Genomic DNA, 20,515 nt, shown 5'->3' with positions numbered 1-20,515 from the left:
ATATCAAAGATCTTGACATCCTGGGAGATGTGCTTTAAACCTAGTCTAGGGGTATGTGTCACCCACTAAGCTAGTGCTAAGAGTGCGACCGTAAGATGATGTAGCACAATGTTAGGACAAGGCATCTCACCACAATTCTGTCTCCTATCTAAAAGAGAATTCAAGAGAGGTTGTACTGCTTTTCTAAAACAGAAAAATACTTGTGTGCAGAAAGGGTCAAAGCCAACACAGTCCGGTGCCTTGATTATGTCCTCACAGGGTCTAAATCAGTGGAGGCTAATGTATCTGCTAATATTGATCAGACAGGTCCATACCTAAAGCCAAAGACCCTTCCAACCCAAAGATGCCATCATTATTTTTGTTAACGATTTTCAGAAGGACGAACATTTATTTTTAAATACATGTTATGCACTTACAGAAGGGAAAAGACTCCCATAAACAACTTTCAGGGCTGGTTTAATATACGCTATGACAGTAACATTTTTGCCTATAATTGGATGCAGACAGCATGGAGAAGTCTATTTCCAGCTAAACATTACCGATTCTTCCCTTAATAGACTAGAGTACAAATCATGTACAAAATGGGCCTTTTCTAAATGAAAGCAAAGTGTATCAGCTTCATCTCGGTGCGTTCAGGCATCACTCGCTTGGTGCGATCAGTACTGCTGGAACACCTTCCCTGCTCCCCGTGTGGCAGGCAAGCTGCTCAAGCCTCCATGAAATATTAAGAAGCTGGCTCTGCTCTCACCTTCATCGGTGGTCTCTGGAGGCCTGTTGCTCTCAGGTTTGTTTGTAAGAGCACTGATCAGCTGGAGTTTCTCTCTTAGCTTGGATACCTGAGAATTTGAACTATCTTCTTTCTGCCCAAAACAAAGATTACAGAAGGTTTAAGGTGGTAGTAAGACTTCATCTAAATGTCCACTGTATTCCCAGAGCCTGTTTAGCTTGTACTGCTTGACCCTCAGTAGGTTCCCTATAAAGACAATAAAAGAATGAATCAACATATACTGGTGATGTCTTTGGTCCTCAGTGCTGATAAGTATCTTGCTGGATTTGAGACCATTAAGGGAACATTATGCTACAGATGATCTGATTCACTGTGAACATTTGGCTGATGGGGGAAGGAATGCATGTGTCAGCAGTAAAGGAAATGTACCCTTGCTCAGGTGCCTATCTAACACCCATTTCCTAAATGAGCAGGATCTTGTTTTCTAGGAGCTATTTCACACTAACTAAATAACTTTCCGAAATATCTTGCTTCACCTTGTGACTAGACCACTTCAGGCAGAATTTCATGCTCTTACCACCTTACAAAAAGAAGCAACTGAACAAAAACAAATTACAAGTTTTCCCCTGATCTCCCCTGGAGATGATTCAACTGGTGGCAGAAACTGTTAGGACACGAAGAAGGAGCTGTAATATTTCTAATTCAAAGTCTTGCTTGCTCATATCTTTTAAAGTTTTTTCCCCCATACCCTGCCTCATTCCCAGGAGTATTAAGAGTGGCATAAACAAATACATTTAATTATAAAAAGAGAGACATCTGGTTTCTATGAGGCTTGTTTCTAACTGCTTAGACAAGTGTGAAAGGTCCTGAGCCTATGCTTAATTAGAACACCAACTCATTACACATTTTTTATTAATTATGATGATTTACTTATCTTGTATAATTATTATGTATTTACTTATCTTGCCCCTATCTTATTTCTACTCTAATAGTTACTGTACAGTAGTTCACTTAGTTTATTTAGGGAGCTAAAATATGAACATATGTAGTGAAAACTAGGTACTAAATGCTTGAATAATTAATGGTAAGGAGAAATTGTATCTGGTTAGGATGTCTGGATAAGGCAGGACAAAGGAACTGATACACTGAGATGACAGTTAAAAACAACAAGGGCCTGAAAGCAAAGCCAAGATGAAGTTTATGTACATGTGTGTACTAGTGTGTTCTGCCATTTATTGTTAAAATGTGTACTGTGGCTGAAATTGCTACTATTTTCTGATAGTAACTCCCTGTTAGTTTTTTGTGCTCAACATTTATATCTGGCTCTTAAGTTTTTCTGTCTTCTGTAGGTGAGGTTTAAAAAAAAATTTGCAGAAGCAGTTAGAAAACTCAACAAAAGCTTAGCTTATGATGCATTAAAACCTTAATATATTGTGACTTTATCTAGATAATATAAAACTATTAAGGAAGTAAAAATAAAGATGGAAAGCATTACATCAAAAGCTGCCTGTACTGTGGTTCCAGTTCAAGTTCATTTCCTCTGAACCTCAGATCTTCCCAACTTCTCAAACATAATATGCATCTGAGATGGTAATTTAGTCACTTGGTCATAATCTTCCTGGCTTTTCCTTTAACTTAGCCCATGGTTTAACTCTCTAATCAGAGAATACTGTAATCACACTTTCTTTCCTGGAATATCAAAGCATATCATAGATTGTTTGTCTTGACAGTATATCTATCTGGGAAGAACAAAAAAGGGGAAGGTACAAGGTGAAGGGAACTGGCTGAGATTTAAATGGACTATGAATAAAATGAGATTGCGATATAAAAATAGGATATAATTTTTAGATGAGACACCATTTTCAGATTATCTGTGCCTCTGTCCCCCATCATCAGTACAGATAACTTACTGTCTTAGCATAAAAGTCATTTCCTTAGGGAAGCCTTCTTGATCTTATCATATCCTGTATTTGTCCTTTATAATACTTATCATACTCATGATTCATGACCTGTTCAATTATGTGTTAACGATTTTCTGACTGACAGGACTTTGAGCTCCACCAGAGCAGGGGTCACATGTCTGCCTTGCTCACTATGGTCACCCCAGCTCCTATTAAAGTGTTTGGCACAGGGTAGGTGCCTAAAAAAGTATTCATTTATTCACTAATAGTAAATACTAATTTACTAATTGCTTTGTTTTGAAGTTTCAACACATGAGACCAAAAGTACTCCCTTTGAAAAAGCAGGAGATCAAAACCACAGAGATGCTGCTGCATTTACTTTTACTTCAGGGTAAGCCTCCCATTATTTACCTTTATGTTTTGGATTTTTACTGTATTTGTTTTGTTGGTGACTTGATCCAAAGACGCTCTTTTCAGAGTGGCAGATCTATCACCCATCTTAAAGGGCAAAACAAAAACAAACAAACAAACAAAAAGGGAAGATTAAAGGCAAACATTAAAACTTGAACATCTAGCACTTTTAAATAAATTGGTCAAACTTATTTAAAGGATCTCAGAACACTCTCAACAGAAATTGCAGAGGAGTGGGAGATGGGAGGAGAGAGGGAGAAAGGCCAGAGAGACAAAGTTGAAACTAGTGCTTCTAGCTGTTTCAGTCACAAACTTTAAGACTTCGAAGGATAAAAGGTGGTAGAACTTTTACCCAAAATATCATACTGAGTATGATGCTGCTCTAAGAAACAGTAGGACAGATGGATACTATTACCTATTTTCTCTGCTGGAGAAATATAAAGCAGGGGGAGAGGGCAGAGACAGTAAAGAGAGTTTAGGAGTGGTAAGTTTTCACAATAAGCTTTGAAAACTTTCAAGGCATAACACTCATCAACCAAAATTCTTAGCCAACCTAGTTTAGCTGAGTTCAAAAGGCTTTGTAAAATAAAGCTTCTTTAATCTTCACAGCTTTGTAGTAAATTATACACCCCTGTAAAGCAGGAGGGGGAATAGGTCTTCCCACTCCACCCTTCAAAGCCAAGTCCAGGCAACCTGCCAAGGCTCCACTGTGGCAGAGCCAGTTCAAATGCTGCTTTCCATGAACCAGGGTTCGACTTTATTTGTGGGCTTGTTTCCAGCTTTGGTGGTTACTTGAATTTATGGCACAATTTCCTGTATTTGGTTTCTATTTTTAAATATATGCCTGTGTCTTCACTGTACAAAATCTTTAAGGGTGGGGGCTGCAGTTATTAAACAAAGAATCCACGCGGATCCCTGCACAATGTTTATGTGAAACTGCACATTTTATTCACAACAATATGAAAACCAGTAAACTGTGCACAGTCTGCCAGCATGAGCGACTTAGCAGGTCAGTTTCCTTACATGTAAAATAAGGAGGTGAACTCAACGACCTCTTAAGCTGGGGAGCTGGTCTGACCTGATCTGTTTCCTGACATATGCAAAAGGTTCCCCTTAATATATCAACAGCAGGATAAATATGAAAGCCAAGTTCAGGCTTATAGAAATGGTAAAAGATTTTTGGTTGCCATCATTTTCATGGCTCCCACCCCTAACAACTTCGAAAAGAAAAGATCCAGAAGGCTCTTGGAAATACGTGCTAGCGCTTCCCTACCAGATGGCTCACTGGTAACATGACAGTAGCCTTGTCATCTCTGCCAACAACTTGTGGTGAGGCCTTGGTAAGCGACTTGACCTCTCCACATCTCCCTCTCCAAATCAGGACAAACACTGCCTGGCCATTCACATCACACAGCTAGTGTGAGCATTAAAGGAGACACGGATTAAGCACAATACAAATGCGTAGCCTCTCAAATATGCCAGAAGGCTGTTCTCCAAAGGTGGTGGAATGTCATCCATGCACAGACAAAACACACTGCATGTCACAAAAGATCAGAAAAGGCTTACCATGCTGAAGGACAGGTTTGCTTTCTTTTCTACCTTGCTCATAGCAACCACATCGCTTTCTATCAGGTTGACTCTCTGGGTAAGATTACTGACTGTCTCGTTCATTCCCTCGAGTTTAAGATCATTCTGTCTCTGGTACCCCACTAGGGCACTGTTTACCTCCTCTAAAGAGCTGTGAAGGTACAGGATATCCTAGAGTGGAAATAAATAAAGTTATGGAATCCACTAAAGATGCAAATTAGACAAGCAGGCCAGCAGCACTGAACAACCATTACTATGTCAAGTACTGAAGTAAACTCCTTTTCCTGGTTTTGACCATCAATCATCTGTGTCTGCTTTGTCCCTCCCACTCTAAATTGTTCCTTTTGGAATTGTTTGGCCTCAGCTAGACAGGAGGGGGAAAGAGGGAAGAGCTACCTACATGATTCACTCTTTGGTCCCAGAAAGCTGAGAGCTTGGGAATTGATTTCCCCAATGTTTACCTCACCTTCTGGCGGAAAGGCTTGCTGGGTTATTAACTGAAAGGTCCATTAACCTAATTTGTCAGAACGAACCTACCTTAGGAACAATACCAATTACTGAATTGGCTCATGTAACAAAACCATAACAAGTAGTACATTATTTAGTATAAGATTCAGTTATTTTTATTGACATCCTCCAGTACTGATTGCTACTTAAAAAAGAATGATAACTATAGGTTTTAAAGGGCATTAAACTCAGGACAGGAATTCTTCTTAGTGAAGATTTCCTCTATTCTCTTTAATGTGATTCTGAACTCAATAGTCTTTTTTCTCCCCTCTTGCCTTTTCGTCTTTACACTTCAGAAAATCCTGATTTTCAAGGATATGCTTTCTAACATTCTTAGAATTTACTGTGGCTCAAAATAGCCATCACTCTGGATTAATTTGCTATCCATTCATCTTTAACCTGCCCAGATAGCTATTTTTCATAGTTTCAGGATAATCTGCTCATTCTAGGTCTTTCAAGGTAAGAAAAGGAATTTACTCCACTGATTGACATGCGGGGAAAAACTGCAAAGTGCCAAAGAAGGGATGGACAGCAATATGGATCCCCGAGATACCAACACACATTCCTCTCTGCTCAGCTCCAAGGCAGGCAAATAAATATAGGAGGCACCTGCTGAGACACCAAACACTAAGCCCAAACTATCTGGCTGCCTCTGAAGTGCACTGTGATCCCCCAGGGAGTTAAGCCAGAGATAAAAAGCACCTGTTTCAAATTCTCACTATGGGTTTTATTGTCAAGTTCTGATGTGGCTGAAGGTGATGGAATGATCTGGTTGCTTCCAGGAGTCTCCTTCAAGAAGTGCTGATTCTGTTAAGAGGAAAGGTTAGTGTAGGCAACAAGGAATTATTAGGTCTACTTAACTATCTGAAATTGTCCTAGAACATTCTAGCCTCCCCCAGAATACATCCACAGATTAATCAGTAAGAATTGCCTGGGAACATACAGGCTAACCAGTCCTGTGCTAGGTTCTAAGAGAACCCAGCTTGAGCAGGCACTAGGCCAGCAGCACCTAGATTACATCAGGGAACTGAGATCCTCCTCGTCTATTTCTCAATCTCTTAAGGAATGAACTCTCTAGAAACCATTTCTCCTTTGCCCCATTGCCTGTACTCCCAGAGAAACTATAGCATCACCGTAACTTTCCAGGGACCAACTCAGTCTCAACCTGGGACAGTGTCATAGTTTCCACTGGACTCAAGAGCTTTGACATTAAAAAGGCAGCCAGTCATGTAACCACTGGCTTTGGGCATTTAGCATAACCACCAATCATGTGCATTATTAGTTTTTCCCCATAGCATTATGCTAGGTAAGACTTACATTTGCGGGTTATTTTTCCTTTCCCATTCCCTTCCCACTGCTCAAGTTTCTTTCCAGAGACTGAAGTATAACATGTTTATATACACTTTTCCTTTAGTGAGGAAAACTGCATGGCTTAATCCTTCAGAGTCTATAACTATGACTTATCTAGCATAAAGAATGACAGTAGGAGGATTACTATTGGCAGCTATGGAAATTTAAAAGAGACAGATTTAATTATAACACAATGCAACTGGTGAAAATAAATTGTTTTCCTTGAAATCTGAAATCAACCCTGTTTTTAATAAGAAAACCAAAAGGCAACAATAAAGAGAAAAGGAGGAGAGAAGGACGGGGGAATCCATGGTTCTAGAAAGCAGGAAGATTTTAGTTAGGTAAAATTATTTTAGAAAATAGTGAATTACTTGAGAGCATAATCAAGATATTAAAATAATAAAAGAATTGCTGAATTAGAGGGGTCTTTGTTACTATGGGTCACAGAGTTACTCAGCGGCAGTTAGAACCAGAACCAGGGGTCTGGACACCCAGATCAATGTTTTTCCTCTGGGTTAGCCCCACTAAGTAACACAGTGAGGTGTGCCAGTCCTGAAGAAAATGGAAAAAACTCCCTTCTAGAGCTAATACAGCCCAGGTCTCCTTGGTACAGACTTCTCAATTTAAACTTGGAATCTGAAGCTTGCAAAGAGCAGGTGGGGGTGGGGGGCAGATCCAGAAATTGGCAGAGAGACTAGGGAACTTTTGTGCGCCTTGAATAGTCCTGATTTCAGATGAGTTGCACATAACTCATCTCCCCAGCAAGATGGCAAGGGCTGCACCATCCTTTTTTACCCTTCATAAATTCTTCCTGGGGCTGTCACCCGTTAAGTGACTGATTGAGGCCTCTGAATGACTGCGGACAGCTTACATCTGCAGCAGCACTAAGTGATCCAGAGATGTGAAAAGAATTCCTGGGCACTGGAGTGAGGTTTGCTTCTGTCAGTTACCTGTTGCTGCCTAACAAATTATCCCAAAGCTTTGTGGCTTAAAACAACAACACTTAAGTATTTCTCATGATTCTGTGGGTTGACTGGGCTCAGCTGGGGGTTGAGGGATGGGGGTGGTGCTGTTCCATGTGTTGTAGGCTGCATTTAACTGACAGCCTGGCTGGAGCTGGAACATGCTAGACAGCCTGCCTGTCATCCAGGAGCACACGTTTCAGCATTTGGGAGTCTAAGAGCCTTGCTCAAATTCCCGATGCACAGAATAGTGAGAAATAACTACTTGTTTTAAGTCACAAACTTCTGGGGGTGCTTTGTTATGTAGTAATAAACAATGAGACACTTTTCCACTTTCCATTTTCTCTCCTACCCATTCCATCCTCAGGAACTGTGTCTTATTACCTTACTTTCTTCAGTAATATGTTTGCAAAAGATTTGGCTTTTAATTCTATCTACCACAATTGCTTTATTAACAAATTATAAAATAATCAATGTATACTGTGTATTAGATCTTTTGAACAGATGCCTAGCAGGGCCTTTTCAGATTAGTGGAAAGTTGGCATCATGACTCTTACACAAAAAAGGGTGAGAGTAGGAGCATGCTGACTTGCTGGGTCTCCTTACCATATCACTCTGCAGTAATTCCATCGTTGTCTTCTGTTCATCCACAGTTTTCTGTAGTGCTTCCACAGCAAGATGGACACTGTTTAAAGTATTGCCAATGGAAGCTACGCTCTGAAGGGAAACACATAGGAAGGTATAAAAAAGCTTTAAGAGACAACTGACATGCAATACACTGTACATATCCAAAAGGTATAATTTGAATGTTTTGACACATATACAATTGTGAAACCAGTACCACAATCAAGATAATAAACACTCATCACCTCTAAAAGTTTCCTCCTGACCCTCTGTAATCACTCCCTTGCCGCTCGTTCCCAGGCAACCACTGATCCACTTTCTGTCACAATAAATCAGTCTTCATTTTCTAGATTTTATATAAGTAGAACCAGTGAGTAAGTCGTGCTTTTTAAAGTGTGACTTCTTCCACTCAGCAGAACTGAGATTCATCCATGTTGAGCCTGCTTGGCAGGCTGATGAGCAGCACTCCATTGTGTGGCTCTGTCACAGTTTATCTCTCCCCCTGCTCATGGACATTCAGTCCGTATTCAATATTTGACTATTACAAATGAAGCTGCTATAAACATTCATGTTCAGGTCTTTATGTGTGGACTTACGGTCATTCCCCTTTATCATGTGCGTTCTAATCGCCATAATACCTAGCAGGTGAATGGCTGATCATATGGCAGATCCATGCTTCACTTGTTAAAAAACTGCCCAACTGTGTTCTAAAATGGTTATGTCATTTTACATTCCCACCAGCAGGGAATGAGAATTCTTGTTACTCCATATCCTCATCAATATTGGTACAGTCATTCTTTTCAACTTTAGCCATTCTAATGGAAGTGTATACTGTGAATTTAATTTACATTGCCCTAATGAAACACTGCCCTAATGAAAATCAGTGTTTCTAATTCTTTCAAATATCTTCAAACTATGATTCCATGTAGTGTATACTGAGTTAATTCATAGGACTATCTCTCTCTATATATCAATCAATCAATTTTCTTAATTTAAATGATTTTTCCTAGAGGAAAACCAAATCTTCCCTAAAGAAAAAATATTAGTTTATAAATCTGGAACCCAGGGATAAGGTTCTCTCACAAACTGCCTCTGTCAATCCCTGCTGTGGGCAGGCAGATGGCCAAGCTAACACAGTAGACTGTCACTTGTTAGGAGCAAAGGACACTTCAAGCAAAAGTGGGAGGGAACCATTTCTGGCTTTGGGAAACTCAACATTGCAGAGATGAAAGAAAAATTCATTTGGCAGTGTTTGTTCTTCCTTTACTGTACAATCCTGTCAGCAACCATTGAATAGAGATATGAGTAGTGGCTTACTTTGCTTTCATTAGCCCTAAGGAGCCGAAGTGGACAGGGAACTTGGAGATATAATTCAGAAGCCATGTTTTAAAAAAGGCCTGTCCTAAGGAAACATCTAAAAAGGTGTTACTATTCAGTGAGTTTTGGCCTTTTCAAGACATGCTGACAGTTTTATAGTGCCACATTAGTATTTTTAACCAAGGTCATTTTTATTACACTGATATCCAAGAATCCAAGAGAACAGGAGATGATGTTAAAAAACATTACATGAGATACAATAAAGTTAGGCATTTGGGATGACCTGCCACTTCAAAACTGAGCCACTTGAAAGAAACACAGCGCCTGGCATTATAAACACACAGATTTGCAAAGAGACAACACACTGCGTAAAAGTCTCTAAGTTGGTTTGCTATCTATGTAAGCTCTGAATGCCTGTTACAAAAGCTACAGGCATTCAAAGACACCTACTGTTTGTGAATCCAATCCTCACTGGCTGGATGTATCAGCCCATTAGGATGCCAGAAGATAGTAAGCTCTTGTTTATGGATTTTTTTCTTTTTTTTTTCCCTGAAGGAAGCAGCTGACAGAGCCATGTCAACTCTGGAGCAAAACTCTGAAACCAGTATTCCCATCAACTGCAAAGTGCCTGGTACATACTGGAGGAAGTTCCACAAATGTTTATTGAATGAATAAATTCAAGAATAAACCAGTTTCCTTTTCTAATGCAAGACTGAGAGTTGCTTCTGTACTAATGGCTACAGAAGCCTACCATTTCCTGACTTGGCCCTAGGAACAATGGCAAGAATCTGGCCTCATCAACGTTGTCCCTACCTTTTGTTTTTTCCCCAAAGTTGTAAGTGGATGGTCACATTAGCCAAGTAGCAAATTATGGAGATTGAGCACACACAGATGGTGTGGCTATAAAATAGTAAATTTTGTTTTTGCTTATGGCTTAGAAATTTCTTGTTCCTTTGTGGAAAGAATTCATATGCTCATAGACCCTGGCACATAATCTGATCAAACTTAGCACGTATTTTTAGAATTCAAAGATCCTAGATTTGATATCCATTGTTTGGGGAATCCCTTCTTCCACTTCCTGTGTCAGGGGATGATGTTCTTTGTGTTTGAATTAGTCACCTTCTTCTCCCTTCCTACCCCTATCCACTCTTCCCATCCAGCTCTAAAGATCCCTGAGTACTATTCATCTTGTTGGTCACAGCTCACTGTAGCCTCAAACTCCCAGGCTCAAGTGATCTTCCTACCTCAGCCTCCTGTGTAGCTGGGACAACAGGTGTGTGCCACCATGCCCAGCTAACTTTAAAATTTTTTGTAAAGACGAGGTCTCCCTATGATGCCCAGGCTGGTCTCTAATTCCCAAGTTCAAGTGATCCTCCTGGCTCAGCCTCCCAAAGTGTTGGGATTATAGTCATGAGCTACCATACCCAGCCTCCAAAGTGATTTTTACCAATTTATACTCCTAGCAGGAGCAGGAGTGTTTGAAAATTTCCTTTGTTCCAAATATCCTTGCCAACGCTTGTTTCCTGAAGTTTTAATTTTTGCATTTCCCCGGGTCATCTTTCTTTTTTTTCTTTTTTAAAGTTTCTTAATCATGGAAAATAATAGAGATTTAGGGCAACTATCACGTACAATTGGTCTGCTTTCATGAAGACACTGTGAATGGTGAACTGAAAAAGCAAGTTGAAAAGCAAACCCACATATGCTAAGAGAGCCAGCAGAGCAATTCTGGGACTCAGAGAGCCAAATAAAAAGGTATGAACCCATATAAACCACAGCTAATGTAACCCGTTGCAAATTAAAGGCCTAACCAGACCAAAACAAAATTGTTCTGAATTCTTTAGGACATAATGATACACTCCATTACTGCTCTCTTGGAGCAGCTGATTTCAAATGCTAGGCTTTCAATGAAAACCTGTAAGAAGCTAGAATTATGGCAAATAGTACCCACACATGGCACCTACCTTCTGAAGTCCCTCTACAGTGGCAGGCAGGCTAATCAAGTCTGCAGCTGACTTAACATTGGCTTTGAGGTGGTTCACTGCAGAAGTCAACAGAGAAATCTGAACAAAAAAGAGTAACAAACAGTGAACACAAATGAGAATTTGTAAAGTACATGTTACCTTCACAAACTCTATGGTTGGTGATGTCAAGACAGTCTAGGATTTTATGTGTTTCTGCAACCCTGTCAGCTCACAGGAGTAAAGGAGATAGTACTTTGGATACAGCTGGGATCTGGGAGGCAACAATAATACCCCTTCTTTCCCTGCCCAATTTGAACACTAGTGCCAAAGAGTAAAGGCAAATGTTATTCTTTACCCTGTCCTGGCAGCACAAGATTCCAAAATCTTAAATTACCCAAAAGATGCTGTAATTGTCACACACTCCTTCAACAATTGGACAGGAAGAAAGCTAATGATGAAGGATCACTTCAAAATTTCATTTTGGTAAAATGTAACACCTCAGTCATTTACCAAACTTTTGTTCCTGCCCAGGTGGGAACATATAAAGTAAAAGCCCATCTCACAAAATACAGTCTACAGGAACTGCACTCTGACAATCTGAACAGCACTTTCAACTAGTTGGGGATTTGGTTTTGGTTTAATAATGTGACTAATATTTCAAACTCAATAGCTCAACCAGAGCACTACTTTGTATCCTGAAGGGGCTCAATAAATGCCCATTGACTCACTGACTGATGCAATGTATTAAAATAGGAATTGAATCAAAATAAAATGGGACCTCCCTTCTGCCATTTAGGCATAGAATTCTAAATATCTAGACTTCGCTCTTGAACGGGAACTGGGGGAACCTGTGTAATAGTTTCAGGCTGCAGAGACAATATTCTAAAAGCTTTGCAGTTTGGCTCAAAACACTCTTGAAAGATTCTTAGTTCTAAACTGCTTTCCCATTCCAAATTCTAGGATAAGAACACAGATCTACCAATAGCAATTATATTCAGAGTGGCCTCATAGGGTACCCACCAGTTTCTGGGTACTTGTTACGGATCAAGCACAGTGGTAGGCACTGGGGGATGTAAAACAAAACAGAACCTGACTCCCTACTCATTCCTTTAGCAAATGTTTGGCATCTCTGTGCCAGACACTGCTGCAGTCATTGTGGAGACAGCAGAGAGGCAAACAAGACCATGAAGCTCTGCTCTCATGGAGCGTACATCCTAGTAAAAGGTGACAGAAAAAACAAAGAAAAGAATCCAGATTGGAATAAGTACTATGCTAAGAACGTTTTCTTTTCTTTTCTTTTTTTTGAGACAGTCTTGTTCTGTTGCCCCAGGCTGGAGTGCAGTGGAGTGATCTCGGCTCACTGCAGCCTCTGCCTCCTGGGTTCAAGTGATTCTCGTGCCTCAGCCTCCTGAGTAGCCCGGGATTACAGGTGCATGCCACTACGCCTGGCAATTTTTTGTATTTTTAGTAGAGATGGGGGCTTCGCCACGTTGGCCAGGCTGGCCTCGAACTCGTGGCCTCAAGTGATCCGCCTGCCTTGGTCTCCCAAAGTGCTGGGATTACAGGCCTGAGCCACCATGTCCGGCTATGCAAATAATTTAATTTAAACAAAGCTCCCTGAGTAAGTAGTAGTAGCTTGGTCTGAGACAGGGAGTCCAGTAAGGAGCCTGGGAACTTGGGAACTCAGGTTCTCTTTTCCCTCTTTTCTTTTAGGAGGGAAAAGTTCAGAGGCTTAAGACAAATTTTCAGCCATTCACTAATATAACAAATACTATTGGACCCTATTATACACCAGGGGTGAACAACACAGATGTCAGGGATCCTGTGGTGTTTACATTTTAGTGCAAGGAGACAGATACTTTTTATACAGAAAAATATCAGATAGTGGGAAGCACTAGAAAAAAATTAAAATAAGGTAACTTGATAAGAGTGACTGGGTAGCAACTTTTAGATTGGTCGATCTGAGGAGGCCTCTGTAAGGAGATAAAATTTAAACTAAGATCTAAATAATAATAAGGAATTAATCATATGAAGATTGGATGAAGCATATTTCAGGGAAGAGGGAACTGCTAGACCAAAAGCCCCAGTAGAGGAAAGAGCTTGGCATATTCAGAGAATAGAAGTTTAGGTGGCAGGATCTCATAATGTGTGTGTATATGTGAGAGAGACAGACAGACAGAGAAGTAGGCGGCGAGGCCAGTTGTGCAGTAAAGGGCCAGAAGAGGCAGGACTCTGTAAACCAGAACAAGCACATGGGTTTTATTCGAGGTGTGATAGGAAGGGGTGTGTAAGCGGGGTAATTACATGAATGGAGACACCTTGTAGGAAGACTACTATGGCTCTCAGTAGAAATGGAGAGACCAGTAAGAAGGCAATCTGTGTAGTCTTGGCAAGAGATAATGGTGGTTTAGACTTGAGTGGTAGTAGAGGTAGTAGCAGAAGTAGAGACGATATGATTTGCTGGGACTGGGTGGAAACAGTGAGGAAGGTAGAAGAATTAAGGGAAACTTAGGGCTGTCACCTCAAGGAGCTTTCAATATAACTGAGAGATAGGGCAAGAGTACATTAAAGAAACAAGCATTAAATGTGATACTGAATAAAGTTCTGAGAAAAGGACATCAATGCAAGCTGAAAGAAACAGGCTTCGCCGAAGTAGGACTCAAATTAGACTCTGACAGAGAAGTTAGAATTTTATACACAAAAACAAAGCAGACATTCTTTCCAGGTTAGAAGGGTGAGGGTGGCATCAGGGGATAGGGAACACAGTATGAATAGGCTCAGGAGTACTTTCTTTTCACAACACTTCTCAAAGTGACAATGATTTGTTTATGTGGTTATTTGATTGAGGTTTCTCTCTTCCATAAGACTATAAGCTCCATGTGATCAAGGGCGTCTGTTTTACTTTTCACAATATGTGTGACACAAAGACTGGAATTTTTTGAATGAATGGCTGAGAATGAACACTCTGTGTCTGGGATGGACAATGAGAAGGCTAGTCTATGCAGAGTAGAAGACAGAGGCCAGCGGGTAGGAAGTAAGGCTAGATAGGTAGTGAACTTATTCTTTTCATCAGTAAATGGGTATAACAATAATAACAACAACAACAACTGTTTAACAACTATCTTATAGGGATGTGTGATGGTTTCAAAACATGTCTACAAATTCTTTGATAGTCTTCTTCCCTTCAACAGGTGAAAAACCTAATTCCCTTTCCCTAGAGTGTAGCCTGACTTAAGTAACTTGCTTCTAGAGAACAAAATAAAGTGGAAGTAATGACTGGCAACTTCAGAAATTAGGTCACAAAAGGTCCTATGTCTTCTTCTTTGCTCTCCCTTGGATTAGTCACTCTGGGAAAAGGTAGCTGCCATGCTGTGAGGACACTCGAGTAGCCCTAGAATGGAGAAGTCCATGTTGGGAGGAACTGAGGCCTCCTACCAAAAGCCATATGAGTGAGGAACCTCCAGCCCCAGTCAGACCTTCAGATTATAAAGACCTGGCTGACATCTTAATTGCAGCCTTAGAGATCTTGGCCAGAACCAGTCTGCTAAGCTGCTCCCAAATTCCTGACATATAGAAACTATAAGATAATAAATGACTGTTGTTTTAGGCCACTAAGTGTTGGGGTAATTTGTAACCAAGGAACAGATGACCAATACAGGCTAGGAGAATTAAAAGATATATAATCAAAGCTCTTAGCATAGTACCTGGTACAGATGAAATATCAAATAAGTGACAGTTCTTTAATAGTGAAACACTCAAACATGCAATTCTCCATAAGGACTCCAGAATAACCAGACTAATCATCAACATTGTAAATCTGTTCATTTAAAAACAAGATGGGTGAGAAATCTCAGCTCAAAGAGACACTCTCAGCAAACCATAAACTTCCTGAGATAAGCAATTACACTAAGGAGGTTTTCACTCATGCCTTTAAAAAGATATGAATGATATCCAGGTTTGAAAAGGACATATAGAAACAGGCATTTTCATGCACTGTTTATGGGAGTATAAATTAGAGAAGCCTTGTAAGAAGGAATATCCATCAAAATTTGAAATGTTTATATTCTTTATTTTAGTAGTTTCATTTCTAGAAATCTTACAAATTAGTAGCTCATATGCATGATACATTTTAAAAAACAATTTTTCCTTATTTGTAACAGCAAAATAGTAGAAACAATTTAAATGTATATCACTAAGAATGTGGATATATTCAGTGGAAAAGCAAGTTGTAGAACACATATTGAATGACCTTATTTATTTACAAATACACACACATGTTAACCCATAGGCTAATTCATATTAAAAACTATTATGATTTTGTAAACAGAAAGAGAACTAGAAGGATGCAGCCCACATTACTGACCCATTACCTATGGGAGTATAAAAGAGAGAGAGAGAGAGAAAGAGAGAGAGAGAGAGAAAGAGAGAGAGTGTGTGTGTGTGTGCACGCATGTGCATGTGAGATGGGAGCACAGAGATGGGAATTGAAGGAAAATTTTCATAGGATTTCTATACGTGTTTTATAGTTTAAATCTTATATAAGAATCCACTCACAAATTACTTACATTTTTAAAAGACAAAAGATGAGAAAGAAATATACACATAGGAAAAAGATAGCACATAACTTTGGAAAGGGTTTGATGGGTTTTCTTGGCTGACCCTTTCTTTTATGCCCTCACTGGGCTTTCTGAGACCACTGTAACATGCCCAATCATAAAATGCTAGGAAGGGGTCCTGCCCCAGATATGTTTTCCTTAGTGCCCCAAAGTATGTACACAGTTGGCTCAAGATCAGTTTGAAGGGCAAGACTATAGTTACTCCTAAACCCCTATCAATGATGTGGTTACCTTTCAGCCATCTGAGGGGACAAACTCCTTCCTCCACTGACAACTGGCCAGATCCTAAAGAGACAAGCTGTTCTTGGGTAAAAACTCTTCTTCCAGGTACTGAAAGTTCCAACCTCCTGAGGCTATGGCAGAGTGCATGGCTAATCAGAAGTATCTTGGGAATGATAGTGGTCTCACAAAAAGTCAGGTAACTGGTTGGCAGCTGCCATTTCACCCAAAGTCAAGGAGCAGCTGAAAGCCAACGCCAGTAGGATCAGTGAGATGCTGCTGCACTTTTCTCCACGCCACAAACACTCTATGCCTGGTGTATCAGCTGCCTCACAGCAAAAGCATGCTTTGGAGAGGTGACCATTAACTTTCCAGGTAACAAACATCACTTAGGTCTTCTTACTCACTTATAAAACCTGGATCACACATTGTTCCCTAGGACTTGGCTATTTACCCATAAATTACAAAGCTGGAGTCCATCTTCTAGCATTCCTCTCTTCAGTAAAATAATGTCAAAATCTGTGGAAAACTATAGCAAAGCTTATATATGTAACTGAAATGGAGACAAGGTACCCTCCCATTACTTTCTCTGGAATTGCTCTGGCCTCTAATAGATGCATTCTAGAATGTCAGATCAGACTCAGGCATTAGAGAACTTACACCTAAAAGTCACACTTTGGAATTCAAAGAATCTAAAAGTTGAATTAAATAGAATCCATTAAGAAAAATCCATATTCCAGCCAAAATATGAGTCATGCATATTACATGACTTTTCATTAGAAAAATTAAAAATAGCTACTGTAGACCATTTGCTTAACACATCATTTTATACTATAAAGTTGGAAATGCTGCTTTTCTGCTTTGGGGTTGAAGTTAAGTGTCCTTTAAATAGTAAAGAAAAAGTTATTAAAACAGATAATCATCAATGATGAGTGATTATTAGCCCTAGTAGGCACTCAGCATCATATCCTTTCAACGTTATCTACTGAACACCTACTGAATCCTACAGGGGCTACAAACATGTAACGCAGCATGGGAAGCTGGAAAGAAAAGAGACTTCCAGGAATTGAATATTTTACTTTTAGTATTGCTACACAGCTGAGTGACTGTGGGCAAGCTACTTAACTTCTTTGAACCTCAGTGTTCTTATCTGTAAAATGGAGAGAACATCTCCTACTTCATAGGACTGTAGAAGCCAAGAAAGGAGATCACATGTGCAGTGCACCTAATAATGGCTGGCACAAAGAAAGCATTTAATGAATGGCAGTTACTGTCAATACCATCATCGTCATCATCGTCGCTGCCATCATTTTCTTCATCATCATGCTTAAGGCTCAGAGAATAGTGTATGCCTTTCTAGTGCAATTAGAAGTATATGCAAATAAGCATCACATAAGGTATTTGGACTGAGTGCTAAGAGAGAGCTAAACAGAGTGCTATAGGAGAACGGCACTCAAGGTCCTTCTTGATGTGGCTCTTGCTGACTTACTTATCTCTGGCCTTTTTAACCAAACTATACTGCAGCTATAATGAGTGACTAAAATTCCCTGAACACACCATGTTTTCATTCATCTATACTTTTGCACATATAGTCAATTCTCATTATTAGTAGTAGTTATTCCTAGAAAACTTGCAACAAACATTCAATTAGTGAATACCGAACCACTGCTCCTTGGGGAAACACAGGTTAGGTTTCTGTGAGCCCTCTGCTCATACTTTTTTTTTTTTTTCTGAGACAGAGTCTTGCTCTTGTCACCCCGGCTGGAGTGCAATGGCATGATCTCGGCTCGCTGCAACCTCCAGCTCCTGGGTTCAAGCGATTCTCCTGCTTTAGCCTCTTGAGTAGCTGGGATTACAGGCGCTTGCCACCATGCCCGGCTACTTTTTGTATTTTTAGTAGAGATGGGGTTTCACCACGTTGGCCAGGCTGGTCTCAAACTCCTGACCTCGTGATCCTCCCACCTTGGCCTCCCAAAGTGCTGGGATTACAGGCATGAGCCACCGTGCCCGGCCTGCTCACGCTTTTTTTTAACTGATCAATACAATACACAACCTTGTTGTATGTGTATTTCTGTTTAAAGATATCTTATTTAATGCATATTGTTGACTCATTAGCATTGAACCCACAGCCTGCACAACCATAACTCATGCCTGAAAGAAGCCTATCTAACACAGGTATTTTTTCCATAGGGCACATCACAGTCTCCTTGCACTTCAGAACAATAGATAACACTTTAGCACTAAACCTGGGGAACATTTTTGAACACGGAAATCACCAAAAACATCACAAAAATATAAAAAATATGGCATTAAATATACTGTGAAAAAGACACTGTTTACAGTATGAGAGCTGAACCAAGAAGGCAGTATGTCACCTTGTTCAAACTCAGCTGTAAATATGCATGCTGGGTGACTCAAATTCCTTGCGGCTATGTGTGTGTTGGTGAATGACTGCAAAAGTGCCACAAGTATAGATTTTGAGATTACATATAAATTTAGCAAGTATAGAATTCATAAATTATGAGGATCAACTGCACTAATGTTCTAAGTAAAACATTCTTCTCTCTTTCTGTAGAATTCAGCTGGCCAACTCCTATTTGCCCTTCAGGACTCAGTTCAAATCTCTAGGAAATCTCACCTGGCCCCAGTCTAGGTGAGATATATACTTAAAAATGCCCTCACAATACTCATTTGGACCTATTTCTTTTTGCTTATCAGGCTGCTTTACAATTGTTTACTTTTCTGTTTCCTCCATCTGATTATAAGATCCTTGAGGGAACTGAGGGCAGTGGTTCACATGTGTAATCCCAGCACTTTGGGAAGCTAAGGTGGGAGGATTATTTGATCGCAGGAGTTCGCAACTAGCCTGGGAAATAGTGAGACCCTGTCTCTACAAAAAAAAAAAAAAAAAAAAGAAAGAAAAAATTAGCCAGGCATGGTGGTGCGTGCCTATAGTCCTGGCTACTCCGGAGACTTAGGTGGGAGGATCACTTGAGCCCAGGAGGTCGAGGCTGCACTGAGCTGTGCTTGCGTCACTGCATCCCAGTCTGGGTGACAGAGTGAGATCCTGTCTCCAAAAAAAAAAAAGTCAGAGGGAGTTTGTTTGCCCATTCTGTTCTGCCATGTGAGGACACAGCAAGAAAATGCCAAGTATGAAATAATGAGCCTTCATCAGACACCAAATCTGCTTGTGCCTTATCTTGGACTTCCCAGCCCCTGTTGTTTTTAAGTTACATAGTCTAAGATATTTTGTTAGAGTAGCCCAAATGGATTGAGACAGTATCCAAACCTAGCTCCATAAAAGCAGCTAGGTAAATGTTTGTTGAATAATGTCCTCAAGGAAGTAGGAGGAGACTCCCTGTAACAGTCAAGAGGGAATGAGTATAAAACCAGAGGTTTCATGAATAAAACAGCAAAGTAAATTAGATTTCAACCACTAATTTAAAGCTTTTTCAAGGGAAGATTTGATTTTAACTTTTTTTCAAACTAATGGCTTTTTTTTCAGATTATATTAACTTCAACTTACATTGTGATAAGAACAGTTCCTGTTAAGTGATATAATAAACTTCTTGTTTGAGCCAGTTTGAATTGCTTCTAAAACCACTGCCACTAAAAGCATCTTAAGTGACAGTTATGTTTAGATATAGAAACATAGTTAAATATTCTTTTATTTTTCTGTCTACTTTGGTTTAGGACAGATGCCTCTGACTTCAACAGACCATCAGAGATATGTAACATTAATTTTAGAAAACCACTCAGACAGAGAATACTGAGCTCCCTTTGGAAACAGTGCAAGTCTCTGCTTTCCCATCACCAATGCTTCTGGGCCTGCGCTCACGGAGAAGTCCTCTGTTATCAGGCTGGCTTCGTAAGTCAGTCCCAGCATCTTTGAAGGCATATTGATGCTGAAATGGAAAGGGTTTCAGGGCAATCTCTTCCAGCTTCATAGATGAAGCCCTAGGACAGAAGTAAACTTTCCTATTTATAGCAGATCCTTGAATAATATTTTGTTCAACGTCATTTGGTTATAACGTTGATGAAAAAAAACAGTCTGACTCCTGGCTGGGGCCACTGTCTGTTTGCATGTTCTCCTCACGTCGGCGTGGGTTTTTTCTGGGTACTCCCACATCACAAAGCTGTGCATGTTAGGTTAGTTGGCATGTATAAACAGACCCAGTCTGAGTGTGAGCATGTGTATGAGTAAGCCCTGTGATGGGGATGGTGTCCTGTACAGGGTTGGTTCCTGCTTTGCACCCTAAGCTGCCAAGATAGGCTCTGGCCACTCAGGACCTGACCCTGCACTGAAATAAATGGGTAAATAATTATTTTACTT

At 40.1% G+C, this 20,515-nt stretch overlaps 1 protein-coding gene across 2 annotated transcripts in view; it reads right to left on the bottom strand.

The window, feature by feature from the left end:
• The window catches only part of EFCAB14 (EF-hand calcium binding domain 14), a 42,471-nt gene that overhangs the window by 8,557 nt on the left and 13,399 nt on the right, over positions 1 to 20,515 (bottom strand). Inside the window, exons 4-9 of one of the 2 annotated variants that reach the window (XM_002801538.4) lie at positions 11,348 to 11,446; positions 8,052 to 8,162; positions 5,836 to 5,940; positions 4,606 to 4,797; positions 3,040 to 3,126; positions 749 to 860 (exon numbers count right to left, since the gene is read on the bottom strand). In XM_002801538.4, the coding sequence (XP_002801584.3) occupies positions 749 to 860; positions 3,040 to 3,126; positions 4,606 to 4,797; positions 5,836 to 5,940; positions 8,052 to 8,162; positions 11,348 to 11,446 (706 nt within the window). The remainder of the gene's footprint in view (positions 1 to 748; positions 861 to 3,039; positions 3,127 to 4,605; positions 4,798 to 5,835; positions 5,941 to 8,051; positions 8,163 to 11,347; positions 11,447 to 20,515) is intronic. The other variant, XM_015138873.3, reaches the window with a different exon arrangement.

This window comes from Macaca mulatta, chromosome 1 (assembly GCF_049350105.2).
Source record: "Macaca mulatta isolate MMU2019108-1 chromosome 1, T2T-MMU8v2.0, whole genome shotgun sequence".
In the NCBI taxonomy this organism is placed as follows: domain Eukaryota; kingdom Metazoa; phylum Chordata; class Mammalia; order Primates; family Cercopithecidae; genus Macaca; species Macaca mulatta.
This window is presented reverse-complemented; position numbering and strand designations above follow the sequence as displayed.